This window comes from Miniopterus natalensis, chromosome 1 (genome assembly GCF_054644295.1).
Source record: "Miniopterus natalensis isolate mMinNat1 chromosome 1, mMinNat1.hap1, whole genome shotgun sequence".
Taxonomy (NCBI): domain Eukaryota; kingdom Metazoa; phylum Chordata; class Mammalia; order Chiroptera; family Miniopteridae; genus Miniopterus; species Miniopterus natalensis.
In genome coordinates, this window is record NC_142081.1 from 132764801 (window position 1) to 132779169 (window position 14369).

The window sequence follows — 14369 nt, forward strand, 5'->3', positions numbered from 1 at the left end:
ACATGAAGGGTAAACCCCAGTCCCTGTGAGCATTCATAATGGAAGTTAGTGGGAATGTAGAAAACACATGCGCTCCAACCAAGTGGAACCCTAGGGAAGACACCTGTGGAAAGCTGGTCAAGAGCCTTCCACATGCACACAGACACACACGCATGCTGATGTGCAGGTTAAGTTGTAGCTGCAGATTTAACATGCTCCCTGTGTGGTAAGAGGGTAAGAGGGAGCTAGAAGTGTGTGGGAAGGTGTGTCCCCTCCCACCCGTCATCCAAGCTACTGTGTCTTTATTTTTGTTTTCACTTAATTATACACTTAACATTCTTTCAGATTACTAGTTTCTGTGATGTACAGCACTTTCCTGCCAGCCATATTTTAAACTTGCGTGTTTTGATCATTTATTTCAGTCTGAAGATCCTGGCACGGTTGATGACAGCTAAATTCTTGCACACAGAAATTCGAGAGAAAGGTGGTGCTTATGGTGGAGGCGCCAAGCTCAGTCATAATGGAATATTCACCTTTTACTCATATAGGTGAGCTTTTCTCCGACCATCTCCTGCATGTGGACACAATGTCATGTCACTGACAGTCACTGGCTCTGTTCAGTCATCACTGTCACATCTCATACACTGGAGTGAACGTGAGAAAAACTGTTCCCACTTTTCCCCACCTCTTTGGCACTGAACCACATCTAGCACTGTCCTTTTAGATTCGGGGACAGCAGGAGAACAGGAAACACTGTGCCTTAAATGAATGTGGCGTTGGGTGACAAGCGTATTTCAGTAGAGGGTGACCTGGGCGTTCTGGCTGATGTGATGACAGAGGCTGGGCTCCCTGCTACACAGGCTGCATTTGCCCTTTTCATTTTCTGTGGCCTTTTGCCTGAAGACACATATTCGAATATTCTAGGGAAAGGACACATTGTTTGTGCCCCTGAGGCATTTCTCTTAGCTGCGCACAGTGGCAGATTCTGAGCACTGCCTGGTGTTGGTGCTGGGAGCTGCAGAAGGAAAAAAACAACACCTGAGCTGCACGCCCCCAGGTCTGCCAGCCCGCTCAGTGCTCTGTCTGTAGTGTGAACACAGGCCTCTGCAGCTCTTTCCACGTAGACAGTGAAGGCTCCCCAAGATTGGCCCAGATATGGGTGATTATTCAAGTACAGTGTGTACCGAGTGAGGGTTTTCATTTTACCTTTCTTAGCGTTTCTCCACGAGTCATTTATTCAGTTGGACTTTTCTTCCTAAGGAAGCCACAAGGGGGCGTTTAATGGCCTGGTCGTGAGGCTGGGTGAACAGACCAGTCTCCAATGGGAGGGAGAGGGTCAGATGGCCTGTGTCGCCAGATTTAAATTTCCAGAGCGTTGTTGATTTGGACTAGGCATTAAAGTAGAGCCATTAACAACTATAAAGTGTTGAAGCTGTGAAGTCAGCACATGATTGTTGCTTATTTTTTCGTTGGTACACATGTGAGTAGCTAACTCTTTGGGTCTCCCAGGGATCCACGTTCAACAGAAACACTCCAGTCTTTTGCGAAAGCCGTTGACTGGGCCAAATCTGGGAAGTTCTCACAGCAGGACATTGATGAGGCCAAGCTTTCCGTGTTCTCTGCTGTGGATGCTCCTGTGGCGCCTTCGGACAAAGGTATTGGGAGTGAAAAACCAGCGCCGTGGTGGATGCTGTGACCAGACAGCTCTGGGCTGAGCTCCTGAGTTGTGTGCCCGTCTCACCCCACCTCTCGCTGCCACCTCCTTTGCGAGACTCCAGGGTCCACCTTGAGAGTGAGCATCTGGGCGTTTGCCACTTGAAAGGGGTCGCATTTCACCATCTCAGAGCTTCAGTGACCTGTGAGGGCCCTGGGCCATGTGACAAGTGGGGCAGAGACCATCCTGACTTGGCCCTCACGCCTCTCCATCATCTTCCTCAAAGGGGACCGGGTCAGGGTCAGCACCTGAGAAACAAGTTCTGTGGAGCAGGGTCAGCGCCTGGGGCAACTGCCTCATGCTGCCGCCACCAGCTTCTTCCCCAGTCACTTATGTTCCTTTCAGGGCTGGACCACTTCCTGTATGGCCTCTCAGATGACCTGAAGCAGGTGCACAGGGAGCAGCTCTTCGCCGTCCATCGCGATGGGCTCATTGATGTGAGCAACAAGTGAGTATGACCATGTGGCCTGAAGTGTTCAGAGACTTCCTGGGACCCTGAGAGGGTGCCTGACGTGGAAATAGTCCTGATTCCCGCACCTGCCTTTTCAGGTACCTTGGTGTGGGGAGGAGCACTCACGGGCTGGCTCTGCTGGGACCGGAGAACACAAAGATTGCCAAGGACCCATCCTGGATCATCAGATGACGAGCAGCTCCAGCTGTGCTCGGTACTCAGCTAACATAGGCTCACAGGCCCCTGAGAAGTCAGCTGAGCCAAATTTAATTTCGAAGGTTAGAAAAGTGATTGTTTTTCCCAAATATCTTGATCACATATCAGTCTTAAAACTTTGCCAAAATCCTGTCAAGCCAGACCCAAAGTCTTCCATCTTAAGGAAATGGGTGATCATGAAGAAAGTGAAATAATCATGCATTAAATGCCAGAGATGCACAGCTGTCATAAGACTTTCTAATAATGATAGAAATGCTTGTATTACCTTATTAATCCTAGAACATTTATTTAAATATTTAAAATTAAAGGGAACTCTGACCAACCTGTGCTTTAGTCATTTTAAATGACATTTTGCTAAGTAGTTCTTAGGACCTTTACTAAAAATGAATGAGCAAATGAATAAGCCAATGAAGGTATTCCAACATCTGCCTTGATTTATAAAATAGTGTGTTACACCAGGGACCTGGGGAAAATTCTGGACAGATGCACTTCAGCAGGGCAGCCTGATGGGACTCCTTTCGAGAACTGGTGTGTTTGAGGTTAATAAGCGTTAACTTGTTCCCATTTTATCATTACTGAAGGGCTCTGTCGTCTTTGTTAGTCTTCGTCTTACAGACAGTAAACTTCTCACTGGGTCCTCATTTCCTGAACGGCCCACAGGCAGAGCACCATCTGCTGCGCAGGTGCTGCGTGTGCTAAGATTAGAGGTTTGTGGCCACTCTGTCGAGCAGGTCTGTCAGTGCCATTTTCCAACGGGCTCTGATGACCCTTAGCACTTTGAAGCAATCAAGTATTTTTTAGTTAAGTCTTGTACATTTAGATATACTGCTATCACACACTTAGTGGACTACAGTTTAGTGTAAACACAACTTTTATATGCACTGGGAAACCCAAAATCTGTAACTCGCTTTATTGGGACACTGGCTCTATTGTGGTGGTCGTCCTGTATTTCACGCCATCCACCTTCTCTATGCACGACTTCTCCACCCTTGGCTGGTGGACTGGCTGGCTCCTCTCGTCTCAGACTTGAGAGCAGAGGCTGGAGGAAAGAGGCAGAAATACTTTTCACTCCAGACACTGAGTAACACATCCTACCTTCCTCAGTGCACAGTGAGGACTGAGGTCAAGTGTGTAAGTTCGCCTTGTTCCTGACACACGTGTTCATGGTGCTTCTAATTCTACACTTGAGAAGGAGCTCATGTAGCTGGAGTTGGTTCACCTTACCTGATGTCCTGGTGTGGGGCCTTCCCTGCATGCCTGACATATCCCATGTCTGTGTCACAGCATTACCTTTCCCCTTTAGGACTGTGCTTCCGTGCGGCCTAGTTCACTGATTCCTATAAAAAATACATTGCTAGTACCTGCCCACAAAACTGCCGCAAATCTTTGGTAGCTGCCACAGATCCTGAGGTGTAAACGGCTACTTAAAAAAATTAAGCTTAGTACTGTGGTTGGAGTTTTAGCCAACTGTTTAATTCCACTGGAAGTGCACATTGTAAAGCAGGAGACAGAGTATGCGATATGGCAGACAACTCCCTGAAGTCTTGGGATCAAGTGGGGGTGTGAAGGGCACAGGATGGGTGCTCTGAGATTAGGGATTAACACCAACAGTACTCACATAAAGTGCTGATAAATAACATACGTGTTAAAAAACGGGCGGTAAACAGGAAGTCTGGGGAATCGCTGGTGGGCAGTGTCATCTAGATGGCTGCAGGCTCCCCGTGGCCAAAGTGAACGTGTTCCATCTGGCTCGAGTCAGGGACCTCAAAGCTGGCCTTGTACTTGGCCAGTATCTTCATGAGGGGCCGGAGCTTCAGCCACCACTGCTCTTTGGGAATTCTGTGCCTGGAGACAGGAGGCAGCACAGGTGAGTACAGTGACTACAACAGCGGTGTCCCTCTGTCCTTGACTCCTGTCCTCCATTCCTTCTACCTGCAGTATGGTTTAGGTGTGCGATATTTTACTTACTCAAAGTCTGTCTCCTCTTTCAGCTCAGCCACAGGTCGGAAAAGAAGGTTTCTTTTGTTTATTCCCAGCACACAGATGGAATCATCAGTTACAAATCTTTTTCCTATGAAGGACAGAAAAATGACCTGAGAATGGATACTTGGTCATGTTGAAAGTCAGGTGAAATGGGCAGTGAAAGGGGAGAGAGAAGGTTTGCTGACGGGAGGGAGCAGAGTACTATTGGGAGATTTAAGAATTTGGACTTCTGCCCAGGTGGGCGTGGCTCATCGACCTAGGATCCAGGAGATCGTGGTTCGATTCCCGGTCAGGGCACATACCCGGGTTGTGGGCTTGATCCCTGGTCGGGGCCGTGCAGGAGGCAGCCAGCTGATCAGTGACTCATCATTGATGTTACTCTCTCTCTCCCTCTCCCTTCCTCTCTCTGAAATCAATAAAGACATATTTTTAAAAAAAAGAATTCAGACTCCTCACACTCTGGGGGAAAGCCAGACTCCCAGGATCCCCTGGGGCTGTGATGAGTTGGATGGAGAACACCCCTAAAGTCTCCTTCGAGATGAGGGGGTAGAGAGGCAGAGATGATGGGACACCCTCACTCCACATTCACCCTGAGAGGAGCTGTTACCTGTGCTTGGCAGTGAGACTCCCCATGGGGAGTAAGGTGGTAAATACGTATCTCATTAAATACTGGACTACAAAAATTGGCTTAAACTGTAGAAAGAGTTCAGTTATATACTAGTAAGAAAGTGTGCTCATGACTGCACATACTGTGAGCGGCTGGAAATTAGTGAGGTAAGCATCCTTAGGTGACCAGTGAAAAGAAGAAAATAAACCCAAAAGATAGGATGAAATATAAAAGTAAAAGTTAATGTAAAAAACCTTAGTAGAAAAAAAAAGCCAGTTCTTTGAAGACTAAAATTAGGTTGAAACTTTATATCGCTGTGTTTATATAAGTCATAAACTGGAAATAAACACACAGATCTGGTAAAACTGATGAAGAAAACTGAGGGGAGTGACATACAGATACCGGCACAAATAACCTAAACCTGCTATGAATAGGGATCAGAAGTACTGCCAGCGTTTAAACCAAAAGGATATGAAAATTTTCATGTCAGTTTTTTTAAAATTTAGATGAATTTAAAAATTTCATAGAAAACATAACTTACAAAAGAGAAGCAAGAAACAAACACAAAAAAGACCAACAAAAATGAACAAACAAAAAAGAACCTTGAGTAGTTCTAGTAACCGTAAAGAAATTCAGCAAAGTCAGCTCTCCTACCCCTACAAAGAAAACCGTGGGGCTAGGAGGGGAGCTTTGATGGAGGGTTGGGAGTTTATCAACATCCAAAAATCAAAACATCTTAATTATTTCTGGGGGGAACTCCCTGACTTCTTAGTAAGTTAGAACAAGCTGACCTAGCACCTGACAGGGATAGGAGGAGCACGAAATGGCCAGAGCAAAAAGCAGGACCAGTGAGGAGAGAATGCCCAGCTGGGAGGGTGATGTCCCCCAGGAAGGCAAGGTGGGCTCAACACTAGGAAATCCATTAATTAAAGAAGTCTTAACCATCTCACTGGATGCAAAAAATGTATAAAATCCTATCATGGTTGAAAATAAGGAACAGAGCAGCAGCAAATAATAGCGAAAAGAAGGACTTCAGTTACATGTTAAGAATCTGTAGTCACAAAACATTGAAGGCATTCCCTAATCATTAGGGTCCAGACAAGACAGGCATTCTCCATCACTATATCCATTCAGGATGTCTCTGGAATAATATACTCCACAAAAAGTTATCAAGGAAAAAAATCAAAAGCTCATACACAGGTGATAATATATGTGGATATAAAACCCAAAAGAAAAGAACCTATAATTAGAATCAAGGTGCATAAAAAGTTGTTCATTGAAAATCAGCTTGGCAAAAATTGTATTTCTGTGTGCCAACAATAAGAAAAAAGATTTATTACCACTTAATATATTTTTTAAAGATCAAGGAATCAGGAATAAATTTATACCAAAAAATATGCAAGATCTTTAAGTAAAAGTGCTTTAATAAGAAAAAAAAGGTCTTAGTATATGGAGAGAGATTCAGTGTTCATGAATTAGAAGTTTGACATTTTAAAAATATCAGTTCTTCCTCCAAATGATTTATTGATGAAATGTAATCCCCCGAAGAAATCCAACAGACTTTGTGGTGGACCTGGATGATCTGATTCTACTATTTCAATGATGGCAGGAAAGGCTGAGACCCGCCCAACTGGAAGGCCCAGGTAGGATCTTCACTACCAGGCATCAGTAATTGCTTGTAAAATTGTAGTATTGGCAGAGATCGATGATTACATGCCAAAAAATGAACCAAACAACTGAGAAATAGTCCCATAAGTATATAGATTCCTTTTCTATGATGGAGCTTACACTGCAGAGTGGGGGGAAAACAATGGCTTTCTCAATAAATGGCACTCAAATAATTGATTACCCACATGGAAGAAAATGAAAGTAGACCTTAAACTTCAATCAACTCAAGTGAATTAAAGAACTAAATGTGAAAGAACATTTTAGTAACAAAAAGCTCAACCTTAAAGGAAAAAGTAAATTGGCTACATCAAAGTTGAGAGCACTTCATTAAAAGATGCCTTGCAGAAAGTGACAAGGTATGCACAGATGGGGGACACATACCTGCAACAGGATTGACAGAATATAATACTAATCTCCTACAACAAAATGTAAAAAAATTCCTATAAATATCAAAATAATTTTAAATCTTATAAAATGATTTAATCAAAGCAAAATACAAACATAACCAACCCTTGGAGCCAAAATACTTGAGCCCACAGAAGAAATAATGTCACATAAGCATGAAGAACCTGCCTCAAAGCCACAATGAGACTGAGGCCCACATCACAGCAGTTCAACACCCAGGAGGGTAAGGGACTGGGTTGCCCTATAGGTGAGCACATGGTGGTGAGACTGGTCTGGAGAACTAGGCCATGGCCTGCGCATCCCTGTGACCCAGTGTCCAGCCCCTGGGTCCATATGGCCATGGGCACTGAAGCACTGCCTGTCAGCCAGACACCAGGACACTCAAAGCTGGGTCAGCTAGAGGGTCAGGATTGGTGGCTGTCAAAACCTAACACCACCTCAGTGACACCAGTCCTGGGAAATGCACACTGTACTTCCATTCACATCAACCACAAAAACAAAAGCAGACTAAGTAACATCCTGGAAGATTTAATCAGGTGGTAAACTCTAAAGGAAGCGAAGTGATGGATGGCTATCAGAATTCTGAGGTTCTGCTGAGGGGAGTGAAATATGGGAGAAGCGCAAACTTAGGTAGGAGGAAACAGGCACCAGGATACTTCTGGTGCTTCCTTGGCTTCTCTAAAAAGAAGAGTCATGAATGAATCAAAGGATTAAGTCTTAAAGTATCAAATAAAAGCCAGTCCAAAGTGTTCCATGCGCCAAAGAAAGAAAACAAGGAAAGATCACATCTTAGGGTCTTGCAGGGGAGCCCAGTATGTGAAGAGCAATTTTCTGTTTATTAAGAATGTAACTAAATTACTTGATGCCTCCCATCTCTAATAAGCAGGAATAAAGCATTTCGTAGTAATTACATTTATACCTGATAAACTTGAACGATGTAAATAGCAACCACAGAGTCTGGGGTAAGAGTAAAATCGTTTTGTCAGGTGCAGCTCAAGGCTGGATTTAAGCAGAGGAGAAACAGCGCCCCATTCCCAAATGCAGACCCATCTCCAGCACAGGCCGCCCCCACGCGCCCCTCGGTACCTATTCCCTGAGCCTCCTTCAGTTTCGTGGTGATCCACTGCATGGCTCGGGCAGAGATTTTGGTTCCAAAGTTTCTGTCAAATGGGGAAGGCACTCCACCCTGTTGGTGGTTAGAGTTATAAGAAATGTTAGTTACACAGGAATACCTTCCTTGCTGTTTATTTTTTTTAAACGAAGTAGAAATAAAATTACTATTATTTAACAAAATTTACATCAAATTTGTAAATACGAGCTTTAAGTTTTGGGGTTTTATTTGCAAATTTTATCTCGTGTATAGTTAGGGCCAGACAAAAGCAAGCCCTGTGGCTGCTGCGGGGAAGCTGAGCCTGCGAGGCAAGCGGCCAGGTGCTTTCATCCCCTGCGGGTCTTCATGATCTTAGAGTCTCCCATCAGGATTCCTTAACCTTATTTGGGGATGGGGAGGGGGTCCTAGTTTCCTTCAACAGTCTGATCAGCTCTGTGGACTTGCTTTCACAAAATACACACCTGCCTAGCATTTCATCACAAGTTCAGGAGATTCAGGGACCCTCTGAAATGAACTACGGGCTCAAGGTTAGGAGTTTGTAAGACACAGGAGTGGTTGATGGTGACCCAGCAAGGACAGGCACGTGGTCAGGAGGCTGGGCCTGTGATTGCAACCCCCTCCTGCTTTGTCATCTGGGGCCGGCTTATAGAGCGTACCTCAAGGTTCTTTCCACCTCGTTCTGATTCCCTGCAAATCTCAAATACATCATTTGTCCCATATTCCCATTTGAATGCTTATTTTTGAATGAGGCTTAATTTAAATAAGTTTTTCCAATTAACTGGTATATATTACAGTTGACCATTTCCTTAAAATACCCATTGATCCAAATATCACAACAGAATCCCTAAAGCTAGTGATACCTGGTGTGACTTCTAAATGGAACTGTAACATCGCTCAGATGTTTTTCATTGTCTTGGAATTTATTTATGAATATACAGTATTTTTCCCATGATGGCTAAAGTAAGACATCCATCTAAAAAGAAGTCACATGAATAGCAGCTTCTCTTTCTGTTTAGCGGGACCCAGGGGCCACATGTGAGGGATGGGGTGCCGGCCCCTACCTGCTGCATGTGGCCCAGCACGTTCTTCCTGCAGTCAAACACCCCCTTGCCCTCTTCTGAATAGAGCTGGTAGATGAAGTCGGTGGTGTAGTTCTCACTGCAGCTCTCGTTTCTGGAACACAAAGCACCGGGCTCAGGGCTGGGGAAGCCTCTGCCCTGTGGGCACTGACGGAGGCTCACGGCGGCCTCCGCCCTAATCCCCGAGCATGACCCCACACGTTTTCTTCCCTTTATAAATGTCAGTGGCTTCATTAAATGTCTTGGAGATGTCGTAACAAAGTTACAAAGCAAGAATGAATTTTTAAGAATCACCCTCTGTTATTTAAGTGCATGCAAGTTTTTCGCACAAAGCACAGTTACTCTGCTGCTTTATCCCCTCAGTCCTCAGTGAGGGTCCTGGCTGCGAAGTGGTGGCTCCCTGGTTTTCAGATCATGAAATGAGCTCTAAGAAGCCAGGTCTTATATGAGAACTTGGAGATCCTGTTACCTGAGCACGAGTCCCCTCTGAATGGTGGTCTTCATCTTCTCTGTCAGGTGCTCCACGTTGGACTAGGAAAGAGTGCTCTGTCAGTTACACAGGAAGCATTGAGCACCTACTGTGTTCCAGGCACCATGCGATACTAAGTGCTCAACGTAGCAGGTGCCCTGAGTGTACATTTGGGTGGCAAGGACAACAGAAAATACATCAGGTAATGACAAGCCCCAAAGTGAAGATGACAAGGACATGTTATTGGGTATATTTAGTGAGTGGAGCTCAGCTTCCATGGGAAACACTTTCCAAAATAAATAGGTTTCCATCCTAAGACATTAATTCACATATACTCTGTCCTTGCCTAAAGCTTATAATCTATTGGTTCTTACCTATTTTCATGACAGTGTTTTTTAATCTCAGAGGAAATTATCTGTCATCTCAGTTTATATGGACTCTCATATATACAATTGCCTAATGAGCATTTTCAGGCCAAGATAAATTTTTATTGACTGAAACATGTGCACAAATTATCTAAGGAAAGGAATAGTATCTCTCAAGAGAGGAAATATGCAAAAAAGATATTTACATATAAGCAAATCCCAGTCCTAATTACATGTCTACTGCGTGCCAAGAGAGATGGCACTAGCTGGTTAGGCACTATCTTCAGTAGGTGTTTTGAAGTATAAATATTTAATTTAATGTTTGAGAGAAATTCATAGGTCAAGATAAAACTTCACATAGAAGTAAAAACATTAAATATCTCTGCTTGATTTATTTGGCTCAGAAACATAACAAAATCGTAACTTTTACAAAGTTATGTTTTATTTGTGTTTTTGTGTATTTCTGTTGTGTTTTACTGGCTAATGCCTCGTCCTGAACAGGCTGACCTCCAGTCCATCCCTGGGCTGAGTGACCCAACTAACCTGTGCTTGCCCAACTAGCCCTCCACCTTATCGATTTAGAAGAGTAGGCATAGTTATGTGACGACTTAAAAGAGGCAGCGATACCCGAGTGAACCCTAATGTCAGGCCTGATGGGACTAGGGGTGCTGATGGCATGTCAGTGGGGGTCCATCGACTCTAAGAATGGTCCCACTCTGGCAGGGGTGCTGAGAGTGAGGAGGTTGTCCTGTGTGAGGGCCGCGGGCAAATGGGAAATCTCTGCCATGAATCTAAAACTGCTCTAAGAAAAGCAAAATCTGTAATAAAAAAGGAAGTGAGCTGCAGGGAAGGGCAGGAGGTAAGTTTGGTTCCCATTTTGCTTATAGTTGGCAGTGCCCACAAAGTGCGTTAAGCCCACTGCTGTGTCCCCAGCAGGTGTACGGGGTGGGACGGGGGTGGGGGCAGGGCTAGCTGCATGTTCCCTCATTAAAGCCCGTATTTGCAGTGGACAGAGCTGCTTGTCCTGGGTGGCCTCTGGGCTCCAGGAAGGGTGTTCAACTACCGCTGACCTGCCCACGCCCAGACCACAGGGCACTGGAGGCGTCAGTGAGCCTGAGGGCTCATCCCGGGAAACACTAGATGTCCTTGTTAAATGGCTGATGACCTACCTAAGGAAACGGTAACTGCTTAGCGGACAAAATAGTGTAGTAGACAAAATTGTATAAGCCTGGTGAGTGAAAGCTGCCCTGGACTGTGGATTCTGCTATCGTTGTGCACGGAGCTCTAGCATCAGAGTTAGTGCGTCTGCACACGACCTGGACTCGGGGTGGGGCATTGGAAGTGCCAGGCATATCGTACGATACCATCAAAAGAAGGACTCAGTGACGAGCACACCGATGTACCTGCAGGTCTCTGATGTCAAAGGGCTCCTCAAAGATGTAGGCCGCATCGGCTCCCGCTGCCAGGCCCCCCATGTTAGCCAGGTAGCCACAGTAGCCGCCCATGGTCTCGATGATGAACACGCGGCGCTTGGTCCCGCTGGCTGACTGCTTGATACGGTCGCACGTCTGACCACAGAGAAGGACACAGGTCATTCAGATGCATGGCTGGCTGGTGCTGGGACAGGAGCAGCCAAGAGCCTGGCAGGTCCTGAGTATGTGGCCACGGATGTCACACCCAGGCACCCACACGGGCAGGAATAGCTGACCTCGGTCCTGACCTCACTCACTGTGAAGTTCTATTGGGTTTTCTTCCAAAAGGCTCCCTGTGACCATTGAGTTTGGTCACCCTCAACCTATCCCTGAATGTGAGCTCATGTCAGGTCACCTCTACTGAGATGGACGGTGGCTCCTAGACATAGGCCCCAAGAATCTTCCAGACACAAACACAGCATGTCTCCTAAGAAGAAACCCACACACTGCAGTCCAGGCTGCTGTCCCCTCTTTTCAAGTCCGCCAAGCCCCTATCTAACCAGCCGTCTATGGAACACTCTGATGCTGTCCTTGCCTTGCTCAGCCTTGAGTAACATCACCTTCTTTCCCCAGTATTTCAAAGCCTTTCTATGGACCCCCCTGGGCCAGCCCACTTCAGCGCTGCCCTGCTCAGGGACAGCTACCCTGGTCCTCCCCAGGGCCCTCACACATACTGCCTGTGGTGGGCTGGATAGTGGCCCCGAGAGGCACCAGAAGGAGGCCTGACTCAGTGACAGAGGCCACATGACACAAGCAAGATGCTACCTGCAGTCCTTGCAGATAAGGAAGGGGCCAGGGGCCAAGCACTCCACAAGGCAGCTCTAGGAGCCAGAAGAGAAGAGCAGGTTCTCCCAGAGCCGACAGAGGGTGCATGGCCTGTGGACACCTTGACCTCAGTCCAGTGAAGTCATCTCAGATGTCCAACAACAAAGCAACCAGCACAGGCCCTTTCCTGTCTTGTCAACACGACCCAGACTTAAGTGTCATTTCCTCGGGAAAACGGCCTGATCCCTGGGAAGAGATAGCTCCTGCCGCTGGGCCTTTCTTCACAGGAACCACCACAGTCCACCTTCCTGCAACTTTCTGTGTAACTATTGGCCTGGGGTGTCTCCCTCATCAGTCACAGGCCGGGCTCACATTCAGCCATGCCTGGAAAAAAGTTGGCACTCAATAAATACTTGGCAGTGAATGGAATAAAAGCAACCCACCCATCCATCAGCCAGTCAAGGCCATGGCACAGGACTCGCTGGACTGAACAGTCCTGCACCTGGAGTGAAACCACAACGGGGCTGAGAAATGGTGGCTCCAAGACCAGGGGTCACGGATCTTTTTGGGAGGGCAAGAGAAGGTTTGTACACAAAAGTACAATGTCGATTTGGACGTTTTCACTTGAGTACTTTGGATCACCTGTGAGAACATTTTGATTTTTCACACACAGGGCCGATTGCTGTCACTCCTAACTAGGCTGTCAATTTCTTGGATGGAGCCTCATCTTCCCTTAATAATTAGATGGATTCATTCCAAACTCAGCCTGTGCTTTAGTTGGGCCACTTTGTAATCTCTAGGAGCTGAAATGGGAGAGGAAATAGGCACCAATGAGGACAATGCTTGTCTTCCTGGTTCTGAATCAGGTGGGGGGTGGAACTAGACAGGCGCCTGAAGACTCCCGACCGCTGCAGGCGGGTATGAAGCTCTGAGGCGCTTGTGGTGTACGCTCTGGGTCTCTGATGCACGCAGCATCCCAGCACTTACACTGCCCTGCACAGTCTCTGTCTCAGAAGAATTCTGGGGGAGTGAGATGGAACAGGGCTGCACTGTAGGCCGGATGCCCAGGTCTCCCCAGAGCTGCAGAGTCACGGGGTTCTCCCTAGCAGGCCTCCTGAGGCAGAGATTATTGTCACCAATGCAGAGAGCAACACTGTAACCACTGAGTGGCAGAAGACGATGCCCACAAAGCAGCTCTCCTGTGAGGCCAGTATGAATATGTGCATCTTGGCACCAACCCTGCAAAGGAGGTCAGGAGCCAGAGTGACCCTGACCGTGAGCCAAGGCCCCGGTTCTCTGTAAGCTACTGGCTGTTAGAGCAGCAGTTGCTGGCTGGCACCCTCAGCCTTTGCTTGCAGCTTAGATGTGCCATTCCTAACTTCTCCCTCTGCATTCCCTTGGTTGTGTCTGAGGGTCCAAATTCCTTTCTTCTAAAAATAGTATGTTATTTCAGCCCATCGAATTCAGTTACTAAAAGCAGTACTGACAAATGAGAGACCACAGCAGCAAATTCTCCCCTGCCCCCAGCTAGTGGCATATGGTGGGAAGGGCTCTGACTTTAGGTGAGGGAAAGGAACCCGGGAGGGCAGATAGCCCTGCCTGACCCAGATGCCCCCAGCAGCCCTGCACCAGCCCCTCCGGCCTCACAGGCCATGTTCACTGTGGGGATGCCCCTTCCTGAGAATGCTGACGCCCTCCAGTAGCCAACAGATGACTCTCTGAGAAAAATTTTAGGCATTGTCCCACTAGAGGTAAAACCTCAAATGACAGTTCCAGTGCTGCTAACTTTTGCCACACTGGAGTTTTAAAACTAAGTCGAATGTGAAAAGATAAAGTAGTGCTTAGAATGGTGCAAAGATAGAAAAAAACCTGTGGACTTGTGGAGACATGGTCAGTCCTGTGCTATTAATGGGCTAGGAGATCAGCCTCCCATGACTTGGGTTCCCCGGAGGAGGAATGTAGGCTGAACTTGAGGGGCCGGACCAGACTGGCCAGGGCCAGAAGGGGTTCCCCCCGCAAAGCACAGAGCAGTGATGAAGCTAGGGTGACATGCCAGGTGCAGGCCATGGGCAGAAGCAGGGTGAG

The 14369-nt window shown here is 46.7% G+C and overlaps 2 protein-coding genes across 5 annotated transcripts in view; one reads left to right on the top strand and one right to left on the bottom strand.

The window, feature by feature from the left end:
* Positions 1-2682, top strand: part of PITRM1 (pitrilysin metallopeptidase 1) — a 34568-nt gene extending 31886 nt beyond the window's left edge. For all 3 annotated transcript variants that reach the window (XM_016214420.2, XM_016214421.2, XM_016214422.2), the window contains exons 24-27: positions 402-527; positions 1489-1634; positions 2039-2141; positions 2243-2682. In XM_016214420.2, the coding sequence (XP_016069906.2) occupies positions 402-527; positions 1489-1634; positions 2039-2141; positions 2243-2336 (469 nt within the window). In that variant the 3' untranslated portion in view covers positions 2337-2682. The remainder of the gene's footprint in view (positions 1-401; positions 528-1488; positions 1635-2038; positions 2142-2242) is intronic.
* Positions 2683-3811: 1129 nt separating this feature from the next.
* Positions 3812-14369, bottom strand: part of PFKP (phosphofructokinase, platelet) — a 62016-nt gene continuing 51458 nt past the window's right edge. For both annotated transcript variants that reach the window (XM_087826004.1, XM_087826007.1), the window contains 6 exons: positions 11451-11615; positions 9683-9744; positions 9196-9307; positions 8110-8209; positions 4329-4431; positions 3812-4205 (listed from right to left, as the gene is read on the bottom strand). In XM_087826004.1, coding sequence (XP_087682130.1) covers positions 4061-4205; positions 4329-4431; positions 8110-8209; positions 9196-9307; positions 9683-9744; positions 11451-11615 — 687 coding nt within the window. In that variant the 3' untranslated portion in view covers positions 3812-4060. The remainder of the gene's footprint in view (positions 4206-4328; positions 4432-8109; positions 8210-9195; positions 9308-9682; positions 9745-11450; positions 11616-14369) is intronic.